Source organism: Tamandua tetradactyla, chromosome 15 (genome assembly GCF_023851605.1).
Source record: "Tamandua tetradactyla isolate mTamTet1 chromosome 15, mTamTet1.pri, whole genome shotgun sequence".
In the NCBI taxonomy this organism is placed as follows: domain Eukaryota; kingdom Metazoa; phylum Chordata; class Mammalia; order Pilosa; family Myrmecophagidae; genus Tamandua; species Tamandua tetradactyla.
The window spans coordinates 73,217,093-73,243,733 of record NC_135341.1 but is presented as its reverse complement, the minus strand read 5'-3'; the positions used below and the strand labels follow the sequence as shown (position 1 = coordinate 73,243,733).

Below are 26,641 nucleotides of genomic sequence, written 5' to 3'. Positions count from 1 at the left end.
GAGGCGGAAACTTCGTTCCAGTCACCGGTGGGGTCCGGCTCGGCTGTCGGTGCGCCCCGGAGCGGTGTTCAGTGAGCACCGCTCTCCCGGACCCCGGCGCCGGAAGCTCGCGCAGCTTTCCCAGCTCCCGCGCCTGGAGAGCGCCGAGCCGGGCGCACCGCCCGTACGGGGCCATGAACGGGACCGCGAACCCGCTGCTGGACCGCGAGGAGCACTGCCTACGGCTCGGGGAGAGCTTCGAAAAGCGACCGCGGGCCTCGTTCCACACCATTCGCTGTAAGTCAGTGTTTCCCAGGGTTACCTAACTAGCCTCAGCACCCCCTCTGGCTTCGCTTGGCTTCCCGAACCTTAGGGAAGCCCCTGCCGACTCCCATCGGCAGCTCCCGATCACTCTTACTCTGAATCCTCCGAGATATCGTCTTCTTTCCTTTTCTCAGGTCACTCCTCCCAAACCGAAGCTTTTGTCACTCCCAACAATTTTTCTCTTGATAGAACCTATTTTTCGAAGGTCATTGGTCCCTCTTTCTTTGCATCCCACCACCCTAATTCTTTAGCCCAGACTCCCCCCCGCCTTTTTATTCCCGAAAGGCTGTGACCCCCTACATCAGACCCCAGTTCTTCTCTAATTCCATCCCGCCTCCCACTTCCTGATGCTTCCACCAGGGTTCTCCACGTTTGAAGGACTCTTCACATTTGTTTATAAGCCTCATCCGCTTCCTCGCACGCCGTTCTCGTCCCCCTTCCCCCCCCCCCCCCCAGCTTTCTTTCCTGGTTTGTCTTGGTTCTAGCGATCCTGGCACTGCTCATCCTCACTTCACCAGCCAGAGGATACTCCTGTCCGCCATCAGCGTCCTCCTCCAGCTTTTCGCACCTCGTTTGACTTTGCTGTCTTTTGAGGTCACCTCTGCTACCCTTACTGTTCCTCTAGACCTCCCCCCCCGCCGTGTGGATGAAGAATAAAATTAGAGTTTGTGAACCTGGGATAGGTTAAAGCTTGGTGGTGGGAAAGCAAAAGAGAGCATAGGCGTAAGAAATGTCAAAGTAGTCATTATGCTGGGCCTTTTTTCCCTACATGATTATAGACTCTGTTGAGGGAGAGGCATTTCCACTCTATATCCTTGGGTAGAGAATTAGCTGTTAGAAATTGGCTGACAGAGCGTCCTGCTGTGATTCACAAGCTCCTGGCTGCCCATCCTGGTAGTGCTAACACTTGTTAAGTCTTGTTTTTGTCAGAGGAACTAATAGATGTGACTCAACATGTAGGAAGAGGGCGGGTTAGATAATGAAGTTCCGTCTTTGTATGGTCACTTGCTATGCCATTACTGTGCTTTCTGAGAGCAGATATAGCTCTTTCCGAGGAGAGATATCAAGAATGTGACAAGGACATCAGTTCCTGAACACTACTTGGTTGATGTTTCTGTGGAGTGAGAAGGACAATGTGAAATTTAAATGAGACGATTTCCTTATGCACCTGGCCACGTTTGGGGCAGGATATACTAACAAGGTGCAAGATGGCTATTCATGTTATACTTTGCATTCCAGAAATATGGGCAGGGTAACCTTTGGAGATACAGTTCAGCCATCTGCTCTGAACATCTGTGGGAGTATGTTTGTCAAAGCTATGGAATTTAAGTATGGCAAGTCCTAATTTTGACAATTCCTCTGCAAGATGAAGTCTGCTTGTATGATGCTGTGGCCATTCATGTTTTCTGTTGGGCTTTGCAGGCAGAGTCTTTTTGCTCTATTGCCTTTGATCCTCATAACAACCCTAATAAAACATCTTACTGTGGATACTGCAGCATTAATTTCCATCTGTTACTTAGGTGAAGGGAATTTCTTTGCTTAATAAAGTGGCATTTAAATTCTAGTTTTTTTCAAAATAGTCCAGTGGGAATAGGAGGAAAAGTATGTAAAGGCATAGGTGAAAAATGATTGTCCCTTGTTGATAATTATTGAAGCTGGTACATGGAGTTCATTGTACTCTTCTCTTTATTTTTAAATTATGTGAAGTTTTCCATAATGAAATAATCCTAAATATGTTCTAAAGTATTTGTATTTGCCATTTATCTGAATAATAAAACATTTTAATTCTTAAATAAGATGCTCTGGAAGCCCTTGTTAGCTGATGGATAAATGCTTTTTCCTTTCCCTTTAGATGATTTTAAGCCAGCATCTATAGACACTTCCTGTGAAGGAGAGCTCCAAGTTGGCAAAGGAGATGAAGTCACAATTACGCTGCCACATATCCCTGTAAGTTTATTCTATTGTTGGTTTTTTTGTAGGCTCACAATGAATTATGTTATTGTAATTTAAGTTTCCTACTGCTTAAAATACTTTAGATTATTTAAGTGTCAACACAAGGAATACAGGAATTTGGGGAATAGATTAGAATTCTTGCTTCCCAAGTGCTTGATTAAAAGTGATTCTTTGCCATTTTCCCCAGAGCTCCTCCTCCACCCCCAATTTAGATGTCATTCCTAAAACCTAGCCACTGTTTTAGACATGCACAACTTTACCCAAGCACCTTTGTAGAGAAGAGCCCTTGGTGCCATGCTGATATACAGCAGCAGCAGTTCAGGGGTGCATGGTATCTAAGCCAGGAGTCATGGCAGTCAGCAGTGAGGCTTTCATCTTTCACATGTCTAGCAGGGGTTCAAGTGCAGTCTGCGAGTCTCAGGCAGGAGCCAGAGGTTCGAAGCATTCCTCTGGCTTTGGAATAAGGAAACCATTAAAAGCTGGATTGAAAACCCTTGTAGACAAAGATCTTTGTGAAGCCCTGCCCAAGACAGTGCTCTGATCCCAAAGCCTGAAGGGTTAGACAAAATACTCTTAATGAACATGTATCATTGCATGTCACAGCCCTGTCCTGGAATACAGGGCTTGGGTAACTAGTGATAGAATGAAAAGGTTCTGAATAGGAAGACCCGGAAAGCTTTGTGCTAAGAAAAAAATCATTTGTTGGCAGTTCAGACTGCTATTTCTTTACTTGTTGCCTTGGACAGGTTACATCATATCCCTTTGGACCTTAGTTTCCCAAATGTAAAATGAAGAGATTGGATAAATGGTCCCTAAGCTCCCTTCCAAATCTGAATTTTTACTGTATGAATAAGTAATCTATCTGCTAAGCAGTTTTCTTTATTATAAGCAAAGGAGTAAATCTTGTGTTTTACAAATATAAGTGAGTACCTACTGTGTGTTCACTATTAGGCACTGGGGATACAACTGCAATCAAAATAAATACATTTCTTGCCTTGTGGAGTTTATGGTCTGAAATTTAAATATGAGAATATAACACCTAGACTAGAAAATCAGGGAAGGCTTCCCTAAGGAAGGGACCTTTGAGCAGATCTGAAGGCTACAAAATCAGAAAAGAGGGAGAAATGGTATGCTACAGGCATAAGAACAGCTTTTGTCAAAGGCCTGAGACAAACGAGCATGATGCTCTGAGCAGACCAACCACGTGGCCTGGCTGAGCACACAGAACCAAGTAGAGAGGTGCAGAGGAAGGCTGGAGAGTTAGGGAGGGGCCAGCTGGTATGGGCCAGATAGCTGGGTTAAGAATTTTATTCTTTGGCCTGCACACAGCTGAAGAATGATTTAAGGGTTTAGGCAGTAAGTGACACTGAAGTACTTGCTTTGAGCTAACCAGGAGAATTAGTTGCCTTTTGAGAATTCTTTTGGTTACTTGGCGTGAGGGGGAAGCCCTGGACTCTACAAATTGCAAGGAAATATAGCAATCACTCCCTAGTTTTACTTCCTATAATGACACACCTGCTCACTGTAATAGGAGTAATGGCTAATTTATTCTTCTTAGTTCATACTTTAACATTATTTGTAAACTTTATATTATCATTGTTACTTAGAACCAGTTGTGCATCATGGGATTCTTGATATATTTCTCCTTTGTTTTTGCCTGGGAAGCCAGGAGTTAAAATAGAAATCGGTTCATTCCATTCTTTTTGTGTAGCTCTGATAAAAGATTTGTTAAAATAGAGTTGTCTGTAAATTAAGTTTTTGATATTTATAACTGGTGTGTTTTAGTTTGATCATCTACCTTTGTGATAAATAGGGATCCACACCGCCAATGACTGTGTTCAAGGGGAACAAACGACCATACCAGAAAGACTGTGTACTTATTATTAATCATGACACTGGTGAATACGTTTTGGAAAAACTCAGTAGCAGCATTCAGGTCAAGAAAACAAGGTTTGTGAGTAATTGAAAACAGATTCATATGATGTTTCTGTACCTTTGATTATCCATTCAGTTATTTTATAAGTTGCGATCCTCTGCTTACTTATGGTGTTCTATCAATAATTTCAGGTACTCCATTTATATAATCTCAGACAAGTCAAGAAGATATCGTTCCCTCAAATGCAATAAAAAGAAATATTACTTTTAATACCTGAGACATGACAGCTCTTCATTACTGCCTTTGGAGAAAGGGATATACTTTAAAATTAAATCAGCTTTATTAGTCTTATGATTGTTGATATAGTACTGTCTTCAGGAAAAGGTTTAAACTTACACACTTGGAAATATAAAAGAATAGTTGAAAAATACATCCTAATTTATTAGACTGAAAACATGAATTTTTTACAAGATATATTTGAGATCACTGTAATACCAAAGGAAAACTTGTCCTATTTTTTTTAACAATGAGCTCACTTTAATATTCAATTCAACAGGTATTACATGTTTGATTTAAAACCAGTTAGATTTTATTTGAAAGTCAGAATTCAGTCGTTAAATAATCTTACATATATTTATTACATTATAATAATGTGATTACTATAATAATAATAAATTGAGGGGGGGGGGGTGTGCATGGACCAGAATCAAACCTGGGTCTCCTGCATGGCAGTAAGAATTCTACCACTGAACTAATAATTAAATTTTAAAAGGAATCTTTTACAGCCTGTTTTTTTAGTCTGTGCTCCCTCGAGCCTTTTTTTTTTTTTGTACATAAAAAAATACTTATAGAACAGATTTCAGAGTTTGTTATGGGTTACAATACCATGATTTTAGGTTTTCCTTCTAGCTGCTCCAAAACACTGGAGACTAAAAGAAATATCAATATAATACTTCAGCAGTCATACTCATTGTAAATCCTATCTTCTGTGTTAAAACTCCTCCTTCTCCTTTAATCCTTCTCCCAATCTTTAGGGTATTTGGCCACTGCCTATTCTATTTCATATTGGAAAGGGCTGTCGATAATATGGGTAGGGGAATGGAACTAGTTGATGTTCTTAGAGAGGCTGGCCCGCAGGGTTTCAAAATTTATTTGGTCTAGGAACCCATCTGAAGGTTGTAGGTTTCTGTGAAGTAATCGTAATGTATGGAACTTTTGTAGAATCTCAGACAGAGCCCCAGGTGTTCTTTAGGGTTGACAGGAATGGTTTTGGAAGGCGGTTGGCAAACCACAGTAAATAGAAATATCTAGCTGAAGCTTGCATAAGAATGCTTCTAAAATAGCCTCTCAACTACATTTGAACGCTCTCAGCCACTGATGCATTATTTTGTTACATTTCTTTTCCCCCTTTTGGTCAGGAAGCATTGTCAATCCCATGTGCCAAGGCCAGGCTCATCCCTGGGATTCACGTCCCATGTTGCCAGGTGGACTTTCACCCCTGAGTGTCATGACCGACGTAGGGGGCAGGGTACTTCCAGAGTTGGGCTTAGAAAGAGAGAGGCAGGCCACATCAGAGCAATAAAAGAGGTCCTCTGGAAGTATCTTTTAGGCATAACTATAGATAGGCTTAGCTTTTCCACTGCATAAATAAGCTCCACAAGAGCAAGCCTCAAAATCAAAGGCCTCAAGCCATTTTTCTTCATCCACTTATTCCACAAAAAATAAACATAGCTGCTGCTTATTGAGTGGTATCATATGCCAGGTACTGTACTAGAAATTTTGCATGCATTATTTTATCTGATCTTTGTAAGCAACTTTTAGAAAGGTGCTATTTTTATCCTATTTTTTTAACAGATGAAACTAGGGAGTAGAAAGATTATAATTTACCTAAATTCACCTGCTAAGACTGAGATCTAATCTAGACATTAGGCTGCAGAGCGCAGCTCTTCTCCCTGCTGCTCTGGTTTATTTGTATTAATTATCTGTGGTGAGCCAAGTGCAATATTATGCCTCCAATATCTAACCGTTTTGGTCTGTTCCCTTACTATTCAGTCTGGGCATCAGCAATATTACATCACCTTGGAGCTTGTTAGAAATGTAGAATCTCAGGACTTACTGAGTCATAATCTGCATTTTAACAGGATTCCTACGTACTTTGTATGCTCATTTATGCTTTGAAAAGTGCTAGACTAGTCCATTTACAAAAGAAATTGCTAATGGACAGAATATTCTCAATTTCTTCTACTCTTCCCCCAGCAGAAGCTGGCAGGTGACAAAACAGCCAACATTTCAAAACTTAATGTTGTTAGGGACTCATCCACTTGTGAGTATAACTATATTGCATATAAGTAAAATGGTTATGCTTTTATTAATAAAATGGGTTCTCATAATCTCATTATATCCTTCATATTTTTTTTATCTGCTTCCAGATATAAAATGTGAGCTCCTTGAGGCCAGCAATTCTGTTTTATCCATCTCTGTATCCCTGGTGTATAATGCAGACCTTGAATGCAGCAGACACTCAGATGTCGAATAAGTAGTTTATATAGCTCATCTGATGAAATTTTGTAATTTAAAAAATTACAAATTTTTGTAATTTAAATTTCATCAGATGAAAATAAAAAATTTTATTTTTTAATTACAATTAAAAATATTACTAATACCAGTATTTTGCAGTGGTCTGTAAAAAGCATAATATTCTGCAGAGATTTTCAGGTGCTCTGCCACCTGGAAAATTTGAGGACCACTAATGTTGCCCCTCTGAATTAATTTCTGTACCTCGTTTCAGAGCTGAGGGGAGCAGCAAAATCCAGGCCCGAATGGAACAGCAGTCCGCTCGTCCCCCACAGCCATCACAGCCACCAGTGCCTCCACCACCTATGCCATTCAGAGCTCCAACGAAGCCTCCAATTGGACCCAAAACTTCTCCTTTGAAAGATAACCCTTCACCTGAACCTCAGCTGGATGACATCAAAAGAGGTAAAGGGCATTTTCTGGGCCCATGATACCAACTTGGAGTAGGGTGTTGATGTTCTTGTGGTGCTCAGAAGGCTGCTGTACTGAGATGGACACATGGGTGTTCACTACCATCAGAAAATTTCTGCAAACCTCAAGTTTCCAGAGGAGAAGAGGGTGGACTTCTACCATTTGTCTCATTTGACAAGGAGTCCAAGAATAGGGACTTGAGTTGTGGCTGGCTTTACAGCATTCCAGTTGTTAGGAGGCTTGAGGCTGTGTCTCAGATTTTGTATTTGTAAGATTTTATGAAACAAAATTCAATCTAAAATTTAATAGTAATTGACAGGGAAGGATAAAGAGTTGTCCTTAGGAAGTTTACTTTTTCTGCCCTATAGAAATGCTGCTTTTTGGCAGATGAAGTCACTGCACAGTACACGGTTATTAAACTTCTTGATTTTTTTTTCCTTGTGAATATTGGAATCCTGCTATAGAACTCTTCAGTTAAATAGGAATTATACCAGGAGTGGTTAATTATTGCCAGCTATGCTTAGTTAGGAACTCTAGCTATTTAAGGCCACATGGTAAATCTGGCTTTTTTTTTTTAATGCTATTTTTTTCTCTTAAGAGAAGCTTGTAAGTTTATAGAAAAGCAATTTAGGAAATATAGAGATCCCATATACTTCCCCTGTTCCTCGCAGTTTTCCTTATTGATACTTTGTGTTAGTGTGGTACCTTTGCTACCAGTTGATATAATAATATTATAATATTAACTATAGTCCATAGTTTACACTAGAGTACACTGTTTGTATTGTACAGTCCATTGGGTTCTTGTGGTTTTATTTTTTAGTTTTTTAGTAACCTAAAATTTTGCCTTTTAACTACATTCAAATATATAATTCAGTAGTGTTGGTTACATTCACGATATTATGCTACCATTACAGCCATTCATTACCAAAATTCTTCTCTCATCCCAAAGAGAAATTCTTTACTGTATCAGTGAGATCATACAATATTTATCCTTTTGTGTCTGACTTATTTCACTCACCATAATGTCTTCAAGGAATGTTTTTTTGATGGATTCTAAAGATATTGAAATATTTAGGGAAAACGTGTTACTTCCTGCTTTGCATCTATTAAAAATGCAGTACCTGACAGGCATGGCTGAAAATCAAATCTATACAGAGGAGAGGAGGAGCTTTTCTTCTGTTGCCGTGGTTCCTTCTGCAGCTCCTCTTCTATTCGTTGGGCGTGGTTGCTAGAAGGGACCTCAGATTGTCTGCTCAGGCCCGTCGTTTTTACAGAGTGATTTGAAAAATTCATTGATTTCCACTTGGATCACACTGCTGGTTAGAGGTAGATTCAAAACAAGCACCAGACCTTCCAGCTCCCAGTCAAATATTTTCAACGCATTAGCATAGTATTACTCTTCTCTTATTGGGTTTTTAATCCCATAATCCACAATCTTTTTTTTTTTTAAGTAATAAATAATTACCCTGAAACAGGTTGAATTTAATGATTCCATTGTTTCTTTGGAGACAGGTTTTTTTTTGTTGGTTGATTTTGTTATTCTTGTTTGTATGTTTTAAGGACTTGAGAAGAGGGGGTCATTCTCAGTTACTTGTCATCACTGTTGAAATTTGCCAATTTACTATGTACAGAAGGTTCAGTGCACTGCCTTGAGAATGGTTGCTATGCTAACCCACATGTCATTCCAGAGCTAAGGGCTGAAGTTGATATTATTGAGCAGATGAGCAGCAGCAGCGGGAGCAGCTCCTCAGACTCCGAGAGCTCCTCAGGCAGTGATGACGACAGCTCCAGCAGCGGAGGCGAGGACAATGCCCCGGCCTCCCCTGCGCAGCCCTCACACCAGCAGCCCTACAACAACAGGCCCACCGTCACCAACGGAACCAGCCGGCCGCAGGGAAGCAGCCAGCTGATGAACACCCTCAGTAAGTGTGCTCTCCCTTTTATGGCCAACAGAGAGGTGGACATCAGGTCTAAAAATATGGTTCCTCTTTATCTTATACTGGGAGGTATAAACCTGAAGATATTTGAGGCATAAGAAAGGATCTTGGCAAAGCAAAAAGGAGTGAAATAGTAATAGAAGCATAAAACTAAGAAATTCTATTCTTTCTTCTCCCCACTTCTTGCTTGCCCAGATTGGGTTTAGTGAATTCTGGAAAATGCTGAACCATGAACAGCTAGGTTTTTGTATTCCATCTGCTGCCACACTGCCTCTCCCTACTGGTCCTTTTTACAGTCCCCAGGTCCTGTTATTTCCACACAGTGCGGTGTCCCACAGCTCAGAGACTTGGAAACCTAAGCCACTAGATTATATCTGAAGGCCTACTAGCATCCAGCAAGGGGGAAGGAGTGGGATATTGAAATGACTGGTTGGCTTTTAATGTAGTTGATCCTAAAATAAAGCAGAGAGAAATGACAAAGACAAATTTCTTTGTTTTGAAATTGGGGACAGTGCTGATTTTCTATTTCTTCTCTCTCTGGAACCGTGGTGAATGTTTTCTCTGGTGTAATTTCATTTGAGGAGGTCGTAAGGTCTGGCAGCAACAGTGGGAAGGTAGCCTAGTTAATGCTGCTCCATCTGTAGTCCAGGGCTTCTCAGCCTCAGCATTGTGGGCACTTGGGCTGGATATTCTTTTTTGTATGGGACTTTCCTGTGCACTGACAATGTTTAAGCGGATTCCTGGCCTCTACCTATTAGGTGCCAGTAGCCTCCACCTACCGGCCTTCCAGTCACGTTAATTAGAAATGTCTTAAGACATTGTCAGATATATCCCAGGGGGCAAATATCCCTGTTCTTGCACCTGAGTATGTTATCAGTTAAGGGTATTGTCTAACATCTCATTATACAGTCCCAAATTTGCAGTACATTTTGATGATTTTTTTCATTTGCCTAGTGATAGTAAGTTTCACATTAGAAGTTTGGTATTCATAATGGAAAAGTACCCAGACAGCTACGATAGCTTTAACTCCTTTCTTCATTTTGCTTGGGATTTTGAAAGTATTTTGGAGGGATTTTGAAAGTGCTTTGCTTTCTTTCCAAGAGATGTTGGAGGGAGACAGTGGTAGAAGGGAACGGTGTAAGAGGACTTGAGTAGAATAGTCAATGCTAAACTTATTCCTTCCCTCCTGGAAAGAAAGCAAAGAGTGGGACAGCAAGAATTATCAACTTAACAGTGTCTTATGTTCCTTTAGTTTTTTCTGGCCCCAGGTCCTCCTGTCCTGCAGCTGTTCAAATTCTAAGCCATTAATTTTTGCGTACCTTGTGTACATTCAAGTTCTTAAATTATTCAAGCCAGGATTGTCCATTGGAGCTATATTTATAAACCTAAAATCACAAGTAGCACAAATTTGCTAAACTTAAATGTTTAAAAAAAAAAAAGTAATAATATTGTTTCCCTGAATGGTAAACTGAATCAAAAGCTTATACTCTAAAAAACAAATGGATCAGATTGAACCAGGATCAGATCATTGTAACAAATTTCAAAAAGGTTAACTCCAGTCGTGGACATATGTCTGTTCACATCCACATGATAACACTGTATAAGGGATTATGATCAATTTAGCTGATTAGGGGTTACCTACTGTGCCGTGCCTCCACCACCTTCCTGAGTGTGGGCAGTTCTCAAATTTTTCAGTTTCAAGACCTCTTTATATATATATTTTTTATTGTCAAACCTTAACAAACATTCTATATGTGGTGTACATATACTCTTAAAAATTATTGAGTTTTTGTGTATGTGGCTTATGTCTAACAGTAGTTGATAATAGAAAGTAAAATTGAGGAGTATTTCAAGTGTTTGATAATTCATTTAAAAAGAGCAGTAATAAACCCACTTACATGTTAACAAAAATAACATTTTTGAAACATTAACTTTCCCAAATTAAAAAGTACTTGGTTAGAAAAGTTACATTGTTTCAAAATTTTGCAAATCTCTTTAAAAGTCTGGCTTAATAGAAAGCTGGATTCTTACATCGCTGTTCTAAGTTGTTTAGGTTAAAATATATGAAGCAAAACCTGGCATCACACACATATATAGTTAGAAAAGGGAGACTATCTCAGGGTCAGGCCCCTGAAAGAGTCTTAGGGACGCCCAGGGTCCTCAGAACAGATTCGGAGAAGAGCTAGCCTAGGAATTTCTAGCAATCTGGAGATACAGAAGTACAGAAGTTAACTTTTGTTTAATATTAAGTGATACCAGTTAAATACTCTGCTATTGTATATGAGGTTGAAATGTAGAGTGTTGATATTCTTCACTCCTAAATTCTAAATTCTGCAAACTAAACAAAAATCTGAAGTCTTGGCAAAGCTCCTTAGTTCAGATTTAAGGTTTAAAATAATATGAATATCATCAACAGAGGTGTACCAGAGGGGATATGGATTAGAAAATTACTGGTGTGTACAGTGTTGAACTGCCTTAACAGAAAGCCCAACTTGGAGATTTTGTAAAGCAATTTAATGTAAACAGTTCTACATGTTTTAGAATCAGTTATTTGTTAATGATTTATCGCTACTTATTAACACATTTTAAAGCTGTCTAGCCTACTCTTCCCTTGCACTCACCCAGTAATTTGTTTTGCTGTGCTTATATTGACTGCATAAGTTTTTCGCTAAGCCAAATTGATTTTTCCCCTTAGTTAAGTTAGCAAGGTTTTATTGTATTTTGATAGCCAAGGCAGTCAACCAAAGAATTGTGAAGCAATTATTTTTAAATCCTGTGCTTTGGGTTTGATTCTGTTTTCTTTTTGTAGGAAATGACTTGCAGTTAAGTGAGTCTGGCAGTGACAGTGATGACTAGAGCCGGATCTTTCGAAATCTACTTTTTGGTGCACATATGCGGCAGGACTGGACTACTAAAGCATGGAGTCCATCGTCAAGAGGAAAATGTTGTGGATCAGGGTAGTATAGGAGTCTGAGGCTCTGGCGCTCTGATTTTCAGATCTTGAACTTACAGGTGATGGGTGGTTTTCTCATGTGTTTTTTGAACAATCTCATTTAAGTAGATCTATAGAAGACTTATCAGAAGTATAGTCCTATCTGGTTAACATTGTTAATGAAAAACAGACAAATGTGCACTGTTCTAGGTTACTCAAAGGGCATGTCTTCACCATGCTAGTGATTCACTTTTAAACCTCAGTTTGGCCAAGTAGTCTGTATGACTGAAATGAAATAATCCTTGAGGGGTAGAAGAGGAAGGGGAACCTTAAACTATAGCATAGAAAAATGTTAAAAACCACTTTAAATTGTTGATACAGAGTGGTGAGGAAGTTGTGTTTGACCCAGCTTGACGAGCCTATAGAGAACTACACTTCAAGCCAGGGTCCTCGAGTGCCAGCTGGGTGGGGCCCTGGCCATCTGCTAGCTCAACCCCTTTGCAAACAAGGAAATTGAAGCACACAGCTGGTTGGTGGCAAGCCTCCTGCCGTCAGTTCAGGCTTTACCCACTGCCTTCTCCTTTGAATCTCATTTGTTGGAGCCAGAGATTCTTCTACATGGGACTTTAAATGTACATTGGAATTTTTCCTAGATTTCAAAAGGCAAAAGTGTTGGGTGCTTCCAGCTCAAATTCAGATCCAGATAGTCCCTAAATACTTGAGGCTGGGTGAGCAGATTAAGCCAGCAGCCACTGTGCTGACTCAATTATATTGGGGTTTTTAGTTCCACATTGATGCGTTCTAAGTGTTCCTCATTCATTGGATTTTTTTTGGGGGGTCGGGGTGTGGAAAAGAGATGTAGTAAAGAAACCTCTCTGAACAAGTGAACCAGCAGTAAGTAGAAAGTAGATAAGAGTGCTGCAGTATGAAATGAGCACATTCTTTGATGAAGTGTTTTGGTTCATGCTTTTGTACCACTGTTTGTGCCTGACTTCCAGATTGATTTGTATTTTTATGTACAACTAGAAGAAAGTCACAGATTGCCTTCTGCAGTGTAGTTTCTAAAAGAGTCCATTGTTGCAGGTCACTAGCAAATGTTCTCATATTGAGGAAATGTGTGATAAATTGTCCCATAATTAGTGTGGAGTAGCCCATTTCAGTAGTTTGAATGACTGAAAAATTTGTCCTGAAAAATTTCCATCTTCTTTGGTTTGGCGGGTAACAAAGTGATTTTCCTTCCCCAGGTCTTTCCACACGCATGGCCCGGCTAGTGGAGGGAAGCATTCTGGACCTAGAAAGGATAAATGATCCATGGTGTGGGCTTAGGTTAGAATTGGGCCGTATAAGGTCAACTCTTTTTCATCCACACAGTGATCCCAGTGAGCTGGAGACAGGGGTAGGATGTGGGGACCCGTCACCCAGCAGCACGTTCACATGACCCTACCCAAGTATAGGTCATAGGCATACCCTAGTGCCCTGTATGGAATTCTTTGCCTGCCAGGAGATTTCAGTGGATTTAATCGCACGTAGGAACTTTTAAATGTTGAATTAATAATTGATTTATAATTCCTTGGTAATGATGACAGCTCAGGGAAGGTGAAGGTCATGATTGGGAGACTTGAATTGTTACTGAATGTGGGAATTGTTTCATTGCTCTTAACTTGCTCAAGCTGGGGCAGGTTCCAGGAACTTGAATTATAAGTATTTAAGCCTTTCTTTTATTTTTTTTTCTTTTTTTCTCCTAAAGTCTTGATTTATATAAACATAACTGTGGATTTTTCCTTATTGGGTCGAGATGTTTTTTGTATAGGAAATGCCAGCGTGTGGCACTGGGCTTGGTGAGTCAGACCCTCTCTCTTTTCATACATCCTACTTGACTACACGGTTAATCTCTACACAGCTTCAGTTTTGGTCTCTGCACAGATCCTTTAGTGATACTCTTTTCTCCCATCCCCCCAGCTTATTCCACCAGAATAAGGAATCTTTTCTTCTTGAAAATCAAAAATTTGGCCTCACGGACTACTTCTCATGAGTACCCACCCTCATGCCAGTCAGACTGGACTTCTTGGTCTTCCTGCCTCTGTGCCTTCTTTCATCTGCTTCCTCAGCCTGCAGGGCCCTTCTCCTCTCTCCCTCCCAGCTCCACTCCTCAGACTCCATAGGTGCCATCATCAGGAGCCTTTCCTCTGTTTGTTTCAGTCCGTATGAAGTGTCCTGTGTATGTACCGGCCTTCCTCTTGCATGAATTCTGGTTGGTGTAAACCTGCTGAAAGCTGGGATTATCATTCTCACCTCTTCCCTTGGTGTCCACAGGAATAGACATTCATATGCCTCAAGCCTGGCAGGGGAAGAGACAGAACACTAGCCAGTGGAGTTTAGAGGTTAGGCACACACAGAGAAAACATTCCAGGCACTTAGAGACAGCTGAAAACTATCCATGTTGATATGATTTTGAAGTCTAACTGAATTGTTAAAATATCTGTTTATTTGCTCTATACAAGCCATACTGTGGATTATTTAAGTAAGGTGTGAAGTTTTAAGTCCAGTGTGTCCGAGGGGCCATGGCAAGCCACAGTAAAGATGTGATTATGGGGAAATGTAATACAAATAAACTAGAGATTTGTAAAAATGCCACTCATTAACCTTTTTATTTCTGTAGCAGAATCATTTTTTTTTATGCGTGGTATTAATGTGTATGTGCTTTGGTGGTGGGAAAACTTGAAAATTCCAAAGTCCTTTCTTCCCAATTTGAGAAGCTCATTCAGCAGGATGTCTATATATGTGTGATGTATTTATTACATTATTTTGAAAGAGAAATAGTCTGTTATGAGGACGTGTATTAGGTATAACCAAATTGATTGTTTCCATTTGGCAAGGAAGGTAGAATTTTCGCAACTCAGGCCTTAACCAGTAGGTTGGAAGACAAGACCAATTGAAGCGTTATGATGTGTTTTCGTTGCTCTTGTTATTTCTGTCTTGGGTTCATTGTTTTGTCCCTTGATGATTTTTAAAATCTTATGCCTAAAAGTTTATTTTGCTGAATTATGAAGTAGACATGCATGTTTATATTTATGTGAAATATTTGCTGTGTCAAGTTTTTTGTTTTTTTTCTTTAAAAAAGATCACTATATATTTAAATTAAAAATGAAGGTCAGCAATACACTTAATGTTTTGGTGGTTTTTATTTTCTTACTTTCTCTAAAAACTAATGAGAAATGTAGTTCTTTTAAGAACTCTTCAGACTTAGGCCTAATTAATTGATGAAATGAATTCTTATTTGAAGTGGTGTTTATGATCATTAAGAAGAACACACTTCAGTTTTAAAAGGTGTGAAATTTGAAAATAAAGGCTGATTTTAGCAAGCCAGATGGCATCTGAGGCCATTTTACTTGGTCTGGAAAGGTAGGCTTAGCTTTGGATCTGAGAACCCTGCCAGAGTTAAACTAATCCATAGACAATATCCTAGTCATCTTGGTTAGCAAACTCCTTCCACCTAGAATGTGATGCCACATACACACAAACACACACATACACACAAACACATGCACACTTCTCTGACCCCAGTTGATGCTTGACTAGAAATGATCCTGCCCTTACCTCTAAAATAGTAATGTCCACACCTGCCTGTGATCTTGGTGCCCCTGCTAGACTGTAAATTCCTAGAGGGCAATAACCATGTTCTTTTTTAAAAAATTGTGTGTTATCTTTCAACTAATGGGTAGTCAGTAAACTTGGAATGAATACAATTACATGCTAAGAGAACTAGGCTAGAATCAGAAGACCCCCCTGGTTCATCCTCTTATTCTGAACCTGGCTTCCACCTGAAGGTTAGACTTGAACCAGGGAGTCTCAGCTGGAAAGTGGTGATTAGTCTTGTGTAACCACTTGGGGGAGTAGTATCCACTGTTGTAGATAGCTGCTGTCACTGCTGTGGTATATAAAAAGCCATCCTAAAACTCAGTGGTATTAAACTAAGCCTTTTTTTTTGCTCACAAGTCTATATTGGCAGTTTGGACTGGGCTTGGCTAGGCTTCAGTTGATCTAGAATGGCTTTGGCCTCAACATCTGGAATGAATCAGCTCAGCTCCATATGTCTCAACCTCCAGCAAGTTAACCTGGCATGTTCTCATGGCAAAGGCAGAGGGGCAAAAGTGATAACGGAAACATGACACAGCTGTGCCCCTGCGTCACAATTGCTCACATCCCATTGGCCAAAGCAAGTTACATGGCCTAGTTCAGATCAAGAAGTGGGGAAATACACTCCACGAGTTGATGGGAGGAGTTGCAAAGTTACAATGGAAAGGATGTGGATAAAAGGAGGTGCGAAGAATTGGAGCTATTAATGCAATCTACTACATCTACATAGCCCATACCTCCACTGTGGTTGAGAACACTGAGCCATATCATCTCTAAGGCTCTTCCCAGCTTGGTAGTTTTCCTAGCCAATTAAATAAAATCTCCGTCGGAGTTAAGACATTTCTATTCATGATTCCTGCAGAGGGCACCAAAACTCACGACTATAGCTCTATTGGCTTGGCACTTCCTTTATTCATCATGTATCATTCCATCCCCTTGTACACTTTCTTTCCAAGAACATGATTCCAGTTATCTACTGCTAAGTAACAAACTACCCCAAAACCATGGCTTAAACAACAGTCTTTTAAATTTTATCTCATGGAATCTGTTGGAATTTGGACAAAGCTTGACTAGACAGTTCTGCTCCTTAAAACTTCAGCTGAACTCAGCTTGCAGATGAGCTGGACTGCAGGATTTGAGCCAGCTTCACTCACATGCCTGATACTTTGGTGGGGGTGGCTGGAAGCAAGCTCATCTGGGACTATCAAGCAGAGTGTCAAAACACCTTATAGGATGGCTGCTTCTCCTAGAAAAAATGTTCCAAGATGTTACACGGCCTTTTATGACCTAATCTGGGAAGTCACATAGCATCATGTCCACTGGACTCTATTGGTTAAAGCAGTCAGAAGTCCACCCAGATTCAAGATGAGGGGCCATTAGGGTCCACTTCTTTAATGGAAGAGTATAAAAAAGCCGTCCATCCAAGGTCCCCACTTTTATTACGTGTCCTTCAGTCTAGTCCTCTGCGATTGTTCTCACTCAGAAAAGACATCTCCCCAGAGCAGAAAGTCTTTAAAGTATGTCTCCAGACCAGCAGCATCAGCATCTTCTGGGCACTTGTTAGATAAGCACATACTCAGGCCTTAACCCAGACCTACCCAGAGAAGGTCTGGGGTGGGACCCAAAATCTGTTTTGACAAGCTCTTCAGGTGATTCTGATGCACCCTGTTTCGGTTTGCTAAAGCTGCCAGAATGTAATATATCAGAAATGGGTTAGCTTTTAACAATGGGGATTTATTAGTTTACAAATTTACAGTTCTAGGGCCATGAAAACGTCCCAATTAAGGCATCTACAGGCTGATACCTTCTCTGAAGACTGGTTACCCTGAGCTCAGGCTCTTCTGTCAGATAGCAAAGCACATGATGATGTCTGCTGGTTCTCTCCAGGGTTTAGTTGCTTGTCAGCTTCTGGATGCTCTGTCTCAGCTTCTTTGGGTACATCTCTGAATTTCATCTCTGGGCTTTTCTGTGTCCTTTATCCTCTTATAATAAAGGACTCCAGTAAGCTGACTAAGACCCACCTTAAATGGGGCACACATCTCAATTGAAATAACCTAGTCAACAGGTCTCACCTACGATAGGTCTGCACCCACAGAAATGGTGCAGCACATGGTCTGTTCGGGGTACATAGCAGCTTCAAACTAACACACACCCTAAGCTTGAGAACCACTGTTCCCGAGCTAAAAAGTCCCTCTAGGTGAGCCTCATACCTCAGTGATGACCCATTGCCACAATGAGTATCTTCAACTTCCTACCCTAGGGCGATGAAAAGGGTTCAGGGCAACTTGGGAGTGAGGCATGTAGTGGAATATGGTACTATCTATGGGTTGGGACATTGAAGACCAAATCTAGAAGAGCTGTGGGGAAGAAGAGAGAAGGGCAAGCTATTTCCTCATGGTTCTTTCACGAAGTCCCAAATGAACTTCACATGAGGCAGTACTAGTGGCTTGGCAGAAATCGTGTTCACATGTGGCGCCTTTTCATTTCTGTAAAGGCAGAGTGGCAAAGGGGAAGAGAGGGCCAGAGAAATACCTTTTAACTTCCCCCTTTACAAAGGTTGTGTTCTTACAGCATTGTCTAACCCTAAAAGTCAGTTGTCTGGGGCTGAAAAGAACTCAGTATGAGCTCGCAGAGAGAAAGACTTTTTGAAGAAGGCAATGCTAGTCCTTTTGTAACTCTATTTCTCAGGTGAACCTGGGGAGTTTTTAGCCCATGACTCTTGTGTGACTTGCAACTCCCCTCTCAGAACATTCACAAATGAAGATCTGGGAGGTAGACCACACTCCTGGTGCCTCTGGGCCCTCAGCTAGAACTGTGGGTTGCTTAAGTGCTTATGTTCTCCTCTGTTAATCACCCAGGTCCTTAATCTGTGAGCTCATCGTAACTACATAAATGGATTGATTGTTTCTTTTAAAATTTAAATTGGCTGCCTTCACTATGGGGGAAGAGATGGGGCGGGATAAGTTCTGGAAAGCAGACACAGAGCATAGGTAGGTACATTAATTTTAGGGAGGTTTAAAGGTTCTTCAGCAGTTCGATTCAGATGTGCCCTCCATCCCGCTAAGAGTGAAGGGTGGTCTGTCTGTGTCTGTCCTAAGAGATGCTCAGAAACTGTCCTACAGTCTTCCTGGCATTGGTTCCTAAGTACTAGTTGGCAAGCTTCCTTCAAAGGCCTTGCTTTGCTTACAACTTTGTCGCTCACACTGATTGACAAGTGGTTGGAAAAGAGTCCTTGGGCCAAACCCCATCCCCAATCTCCCTGGTTGTTGTAGTGGTATTTCTGGGATAGTTTGGGGAATCCCAGCAATGACTGGATCCTTGGGTGTCAGTGTCTATTTTTTCCCACCTGATTGAACAGAATTTAGACCTTTTACTGAAGTGTCAAAACCAGTCCAAATTTTCGGTTGGGACTGAGAGGATAAATGTCAGCCCTGTGCTCCTGCCATTCCTCAACCTGCAACTGTAGACGTAGATAAAGCCAACTGCGAAGGTCGCAAAGCAGCATTTCTTCCAAGGACACTGCTATAGCTGTAAAGTGTCATAATCCCTTTCTTTGAGTGACTGCTGCTTCCTTACCAATGACATCCCGAGCCTCACTCTGTTACCTCCTCTACCTGAACAGAAATCACCCAGCAACTTTGTGACTAAAATCATAGGCTGTCAAAAGTTTGCACTTTGAAATCTTATCGGTAAGAGTGGATCATTCCTCTCCTGCCTGAAAGATCTGAGCTATGGGAATCACTTTGACACAGGGAAGCAGTTTCAATTTCCAACCTAGATGCAGAACTTCAGATTTGGGTTTTCAAGCCCAACATTCCATGTTTATCTTAACTTTGTAGTTTCCAAAGAAACAGGACCCAGGTCCACTTCACAGTCCAGGCCCAATGTTGACCCCTTTACAAACAGCCTGCTTTGCCCTGTGTGGGTTACAACCCTGCTTTATTTACATTTTATTTCAACTCCTTCCCTCTCCAAATGCTGTAATAATTTTGTCTTCGTTAGCGAGATGAGATCCCATTGTTTCACTGGTGTTTGTTCTTCCTGTTATAAACAAGTCAGTCAACCTAAATTTTTGGATTACTGTTTCATCCCTGGTGGTATTTACCAGATGAGCTAATGTACAGTAGAGCTTGAGAACCACTGCTCTTTATTGCTGCTTTGCAGTGGCTATCAAAAGTGACTTTGTGTAACCTGCCTCAAAGGGGTAAGAAAAATATCCCCAGGTCTCCATAGAGGTGAGTGATTCCACCTGAGCCACTAATTAATGAAAATGACAAAGCAATTTCTAGGTACCGGAAATTTCAACTACATTATCTCTAAAATTCACCCCAGCCCTGAAATAAGGTACTATTATTTCTGGTTTATAGATGAGAAAACAGCGATGCACAGAAATTAATTATCCAGGATAATTAGCAATGGGTTAGTGAAAAAAACAGGTGTCAAGTCCAGATTTGTGTGACTCTAAATCCTCTGCTTTTTTCATAAACTACACTACATCTCTCAGAATCAGCCTCTCTGAGTAGACCTATCAGAATGACCAAGAATATCCAAGGCAGTGTTCTGGACAGAATTCTAAAATGTTTGCCCCAAGTAGCACAGCACCTATTACCGCCAAAGAGAGAGGCAAAACAAGAGAGACAGCCACTGTAATGGACATTGTATGTACCCAGCATCCATTCCCCCCATTCCTGAGCCCCAGTTTTCAGTAGTGTCCCCTACCCCCACACAGCCTATGTGCTTCTGGGGAATTCCCAGGGGTGGGTTTAGGATAATTTTACAACCTTTGCCACCATGGGCTCAGAAACCCAGCTCTCATCCAAATAGCCAATTGCATCCTCCTCACAAATAGGAATAAGTTCAGGAATGGGCATGTATCCAAAACAGGCCAAGGAGGTTCAAGGCAAGATTTGGCAGGAGCTATTGGAAAAGGAATTTCTTGTGAGCCGCCAGAGTAGATGTTTTCTCTCCTTCTGGATACTGCAGGTACAAATGTGAGCCCAAAACTGTAACATTCAGCCCATGACCAGCCTAAGGATTAAACTGACAAGGGAGATACTAATAATCCAGAGGATAGCAGAGAAATGGAGTGGGAGCCTTGATTGAACTGTGCCTGATCTCCATACCACTACCAGACTTTTGAAGTTATGTGAGCCCGTAAATTCCACCTTATTGTTTAATACCTTGTTCAGGGTGGGTCTTCTGTTACTTGCCAACAAAAACATCCAGATTGGCATGGCCTCCTTTGGTAACCAACTGCACTACTGAAAACCCTGCTGTATTCTCAGCCACTCTCAGGGCATACCCTGCCACAGCTGGAAGGCAGAGCCCACATATGCAAACTGCTAGAATCGGAAGAAATTCAGCTAAGTCTTAAGTCTTTCAGGTGAGGACATATGAACCAAATGTGAGGCCAGGCACCTGACTCCCAGTTCAGTGTTCTTCCCTCCACATTGCTTTCCAGTGGACCAGCAGATGACTTCAGGAAACATTTACCTAGCACAGGTGAGCTCTTGCTTCATCTTCTCCTGGGAAGCCCACCAGCCCTCTTCCTGGGGATCCTGTTTCCTATACCTCGAAGTTAGCCCTCTAAGTTAGCCTGGGGCTACCATCTTCCCTGATCTTTAATCTTTCCCTTTCAAATTGCCAATGAGATAGGATTATTCCAATTGACTATATATATATTTTAATTTTTAAATTGTGATATAGAACATATATACAAAGGAAGAAAAAACAATAATTTTCAAAATACACTTCAATATGTAGTTACAGAACAGATCCCAGAGTTTGTCATGGGTTACCATACCATCATCTCAGATTTCTCCTTCTGGCTGCTCCCAAGGCACTAGAGGCTAGAAGGAATATCAGTAGAGTGATTCAGCAGTCATAATTGTTTGTTAAATCCTATTTTCTCTGTTATACCTCCTCTTTCTCCTTTGATACTTCTCCCAATCTATAGGGATCTTTAGACAATGCCTGTTCTGACCTTTTCATGATCAGAAGGTGTGTCAACAGTAAAGGATAGGAGGACGTAATTAATTGATCATCTTGGGAAGGCTGGTCCCTCTGGGTTTCAGGATTTATCTGGCTTAGGAACCCTCTAGAAATTATAGGTTTCAGGAAGGCAAACTTAGTGCATGAAACTTTATAGAGTCTCAGTTTGAGCCCTAGATGTTCTCAAGAGTAAACAGGATGTTGGTGGTTGGGTTTTAGGAAACCAGGGCTATTAGCACTATCTAACTGAAATTTGTGTAAGAACAGCCTCCAGAATAGCCTCCCGACTCTATTTGATCTCTCTTAGTCACTGATGCCTTATTTTATTACACTTCTTTACCCACTTTTGATCAGGAAGACACTGTCGATCCCACTGTGCCAGGGCCAGGCTCATCCCTGGAAGCCACAGCCCACATTGTCAGGGAGATTTTCACCCCTTAACGTCTTGTCCCATGTTGTAGGGAGACTAATGATTTTTCTTGCAGAGTTGGGTTTAGTGAAAGAGAGGCTTCCCGGAAGCAACTTTGTTAACTCATTATTGGTAGTTTCAGCTTCTCCATTAAATAAGTTTCATAAGGGCAAGCCTAAAAATCAAAAGCCTGGTTCTTTTCTTTTTCTTAGGAGTCTCCAGTGATTAAGAGCATACCTGCAGTTTTGCAGATGAGAAAGTTTAATAGTTCCATTTTTTTTTTCTTTGGACTCTCCATGGACTCTACCACTATCTTTTTTTTCAATTATCAGCCCACCATAGTCTGAGCTATATCTTGTTATTACATTAAGCTACACCAAACTACAAAGCCTCATTCCTGTTCTGGACCCCAGGAATTTGGGTTCTTTAAATGAGCTATCCAGACAGGTTGATGTAGCTTATGTTACTGAAAAGTTGGGTTCTAGACATAGTAAATTCTCTGGCTTTGTTTTCATACAGTAGGTGAAGATCTAGAGTGCATACACTATCATCTTTTCCCCTACATTCCGATTTATCTTAGTCTCAGCCAGATTGGCTTCATTTCTATCTCTAATTGAGGCCGGTTCTCTTTTTTTGTTACTTTAACCATTATTGTATATAGCTATGCTAACTTTCAGGGCTGCAGCACTCCATTTCTGGGTCTTAGGTGTCACAGAGTTACTCAAAGTTCCAGGAAAATACCAGCTCATACACATATAGCTCAGGGTCTCAGAATCTAGAAATACACTTACAACTTCAGAGTAAGTGTGTCTATTACAAGGACTGTCAGTCTAGGCTCCAATTTTCTTATGAGAATTTCCTGAAAGAGACCATAACATATTTGTTCCTTTGTTTCTGGCTTATTTTGGACAACATATTGTCTCCAAGGTTTATTCAGTTCGTTGCATGCTCATAACATCCTTTCTTTCTGTAGCTGCACAATATTCTATCATATATATATATCACAGTTCACTATTCTGCTTCTCCATCATGGGTATTATACCCTTTGGCTCACTCCATTATGGATTATGTCCAAAATTAATAAACCATGTCTTACAGTATTGTCACTTGGTTGTACAAATCAGCAGAACTCTCAATTTTAGACAATTTTCGTTGGTCCATAGCAACAAAGTACCAACAAACACAGCATCACCAAATATCAAATAAAAACTATCCCTTATCACTTGTCCCTTCTCCCCAATTGGTTGTCCCTGGTAGTGCTGTGGTACTGTTGATGTCTTCCTGTTAACTGCTGGCCATGGTATACATTTTTAGTCTTCCCCTTATACGCCTTTATTAATGGCTCTTTGTCGAACATCAACCTTTGAAATAGTTCATACAAGAACTTATTTATAATTGTAGATTTAATCAGTGGGATATATGGCTCTATATATCCCCTTTCATTCATAATTCACTTTCAATATGGCAATGTTACTTATAACCCAACTAGTTACTCTCTCTTTTATCCATTCCTTTGCATTGAAGTTCAGCCTCATTGGGTAGCCTTTACCCCATGTCTAGCTTTTGTGTACCTCTAGGTTTGCTATGTTCTACAGAGTAACCTCTGAGAAATTATCTCATAATAGCAGAATCATACCATACTGTTCTTTTGTGTCAATTTATTTCACTCAGCATTATGTCCTCAAGGTCCATCTACATTGTCATATGCTTCGGGACCTCATTTTGTCTTACTGCTGCATAATGTCCATCATATGTTTACATCACATTTTGTTTATCCATCGATCTGTTGATGGGCATTTGGATTGTTTCCATCTTTTGGCAATTGTGAATAGAGCCACTATGAACATCAGTGTGCAAATGTCTGTTTGTGCCACTGCTTTCAGCTCTTCTGGGAATATACTGAGTATTGGTATGTCCAGGTCATAGGGCAACTCAATATGTAATTTTCTGAGAAATGGCCAAACTGTTTTCCACAATAACTATACCATTATACATTCCCACTAACAGTGAATATGTGTTCCAATTTCCCCACATCCTCTCCAGCATTTGTAGTTATCTCTTTGTTTAATAGCAGTCATTCTTATAGGTGTGAGGTGATATTTCATTGTCATCTTGATTTGCATTTCCCTTATAGCTAATGAAAATGAGCATCTCTTCATGTGCTTTTTAGCTATTTGTATTTGATCTCCAGAAAAGTGTCTATTCATATCTTTAGCCCATTTTGTAATTGGGTTCTTTGTTCTTTTGTTGTTGAGCTGTATAATTTCTCTATGTACACAGGGTATCAAGCCTTTATCCAGTATATGGTTTCCAAATATTTTCTCCCATTGAGTTGGCTACATCTTCACCTTTTTGACAAAGTCCTTTGAGGCACAGAAACATTTGATTTTGAAAAGTTCCCATTTATCTTTTCTTTCTTTTAACTGCTTGTGCTTCAGTATAAAGTTTAAAAAGCTACTTCCTATTACTAGATCCTGAAAATGTTCCCTGCATTTTCTTCTAGGAGTTTTATGGTACTGGCTCTTATATGTAGGTCTTTCATCCATTTTGAATTAATTTTTGTATAGGGTGTAGGATAGGGGTTCTCTTTCACTCTTTTTGCTACTGATATACAATTCTCACATGCCCATTTATTGAAAAGACTATTCTGTCCCAGTTCAGTGGATTTGGGGACCTTATTGTTCTAGTTTGCTAGCTGCTGGAATGCAATATACCAGAAACGGAACAGCTTTTAAAAGGGGGAATTTAATGAGTTGCTAGTTTATAGTTCTAAGGCCAAGAAAATGTTCCAATTAAAACAAGTCTATAGAAATGTCCAATCGAAGGCATCTGGAGAATGATACCTTGGTTCAAGAAGGCCGACGATGTTCAACGTTTCTCTCTGAGCTGGAAGGGCACATGGCAAACATGGCGGCATCTGCTGGCTTTCTCATGGCTCTACCAAAAAGGGACTCTCTCCAAAATGTTTCCTCTTTTAAAGGATTCCAGCAAGCAACTCCACCCTCAGTGGGTGGAGACATACCTCCATGGAAATCATCTAATCAAAAGTTACCACCCACAATTGGGTGGCTAACACCTTCATGGAAACAATCAAAATGCTCCCACCCAGCAATATTGAATGAGGATCAAAGGGCATGGCTTTTCTGGGGTTCACCACAGATTCAGACCGGTACACTTATTGAAAATCAATTGTCTATAAATTTGGTGGTCTATCTCTGTATTCTAAATTCAATTCCATTGGCCAATACTTCTATCTTTGTGCAAGTACCATGCTGTTGTTTTTGTTTGTTTGTTTGTTTTTGGCATGGGCAGGCACCAGGAATTTGAACCTGGGTCTCCAGCATAGCAGGCAAGAACTCTGCCACTGAGCCACCGTTGCCTACCCACGAGCCACCATTACCTACCCCTGAGCCACCATTGCCTGCCTTATGCTGTTTTGACCACCGTGGCTTTATAGTAAGCTTTAAAGTTAGGAAGTGTTAGTCCTCCTACTTTGCTCTTCATTTTTAGGATATCTTTAGCTGTTCAAGTTCTCTTTCCCTTCCAAATATTTTGATAACTAGCTTTTCCAGTTCTTCAAAGTAGGTAGTTGGGATTTTGATTGGCATTGCTTTGAATCTGCAAATAATTTGGTTAGAATTGTCATTTTAATGACAGTCAACCTTCCTACTAATGAGCATGGAATTTCTTTCCACCCTTTAAGACATTTTTTATTTCTTTTAGTAATGTTTTGTAGTTCTCTGTGTACAAGTCCTTGACATCCCTAAAAGTTAAGCTTATTCCTAGATACCTGACTTTTTGCTTGCTATTTTGAATGGATTTTTTTTTCTTAATTGTCTTCTCAGATAGGTCAATTCTTGTGTATAGAAATATTACTGATTTTTGTACATTAATCTTGTATCCTACCACTTTGCTGAATTTGTTTACTAACTCAAGTAGCTTTGCCATAGATTTCTCAGGGTTTTCTAAGTATAGGATCATGTCATCTGTAAATAATGAAAGTTTTACTTCTTCCTTTCCTATTTGGATCCCTTTTATTTCTTTCTTCTGTCTAATTGTTCCAGCTAGGACTTCTAGTACAATGTTGAATAATAGTGGTGACAATGGGCATCCTTGTCTCATTCCGGATCTTAAGGGGAAAGCTTTCAGTCTCTCACCTTTAAGTATGATGCTGGCTATGGGTTTATCATAGATGCCCTTTATTATATTGAGGAAGTTTCCTTTGATTCCCACCTTTTAAAGTGTTTTTATCAGGAAAGGATGCTGAATTTTGTCAAATGCTTTGTCAGCATCAATTGATATGATCATGTGATTTTCCTTTTCAATTTGTTAATGTGCTGTATTATGCTGATAAGTTTCTTGTGTTGAACCATCCTTGCATTCCTGGTATAAACCCCACTTGATCATGATATATGATTCTTTTAATGTGTTATTGGATTCAATTTGCTAGTATTTTGTTGAAAATTTTTGCATCTATGCCCATTAGGGAGATTGGTCTGTATTTTTCTTTCTTGTAGTGTCTGTATCTGGTTTTAGTATTAGAGTAATATTAGCTTCATAAAATGAGTTAGGTAGCATTCTTTTTCCTCAAGTTTTTGGAAGAGTTTGAGCAGGATTGT

General features: G+C 40.3%; 1 protein-coding gene across 1 annotated transcript; it reads left to right on the top strand.

Annotated features, from left to right (window-relative positions):
• The first annotated feature begins 21 nt into the window (after positions 1–21).
• On the top strand, positions 22–15,148 carry EAF1 (ELL associated factor 1). Its single transcript, XM_077130084.1, has 6 exons — positions 22–276; positions 2,156–2,250; positions 4,070–4,206; positions 6,921–7,111; positions 8,806–9,039; positions 11,864–15,148. The coding sequence occupies exons 1-6, from the start codon at positions 174–176 to the stop codon at positions 11,908–11,910; spliced, it is 807 nt and encodes a 268-aa protein (XP_076986199.1). The 5' UTR covers positions 22–173; the 3' UTR covers positions 11,911–15,148.
• The last annotated feature ends 11,493 nt before the right edge of the window (positions 15,149–26,641 follow it).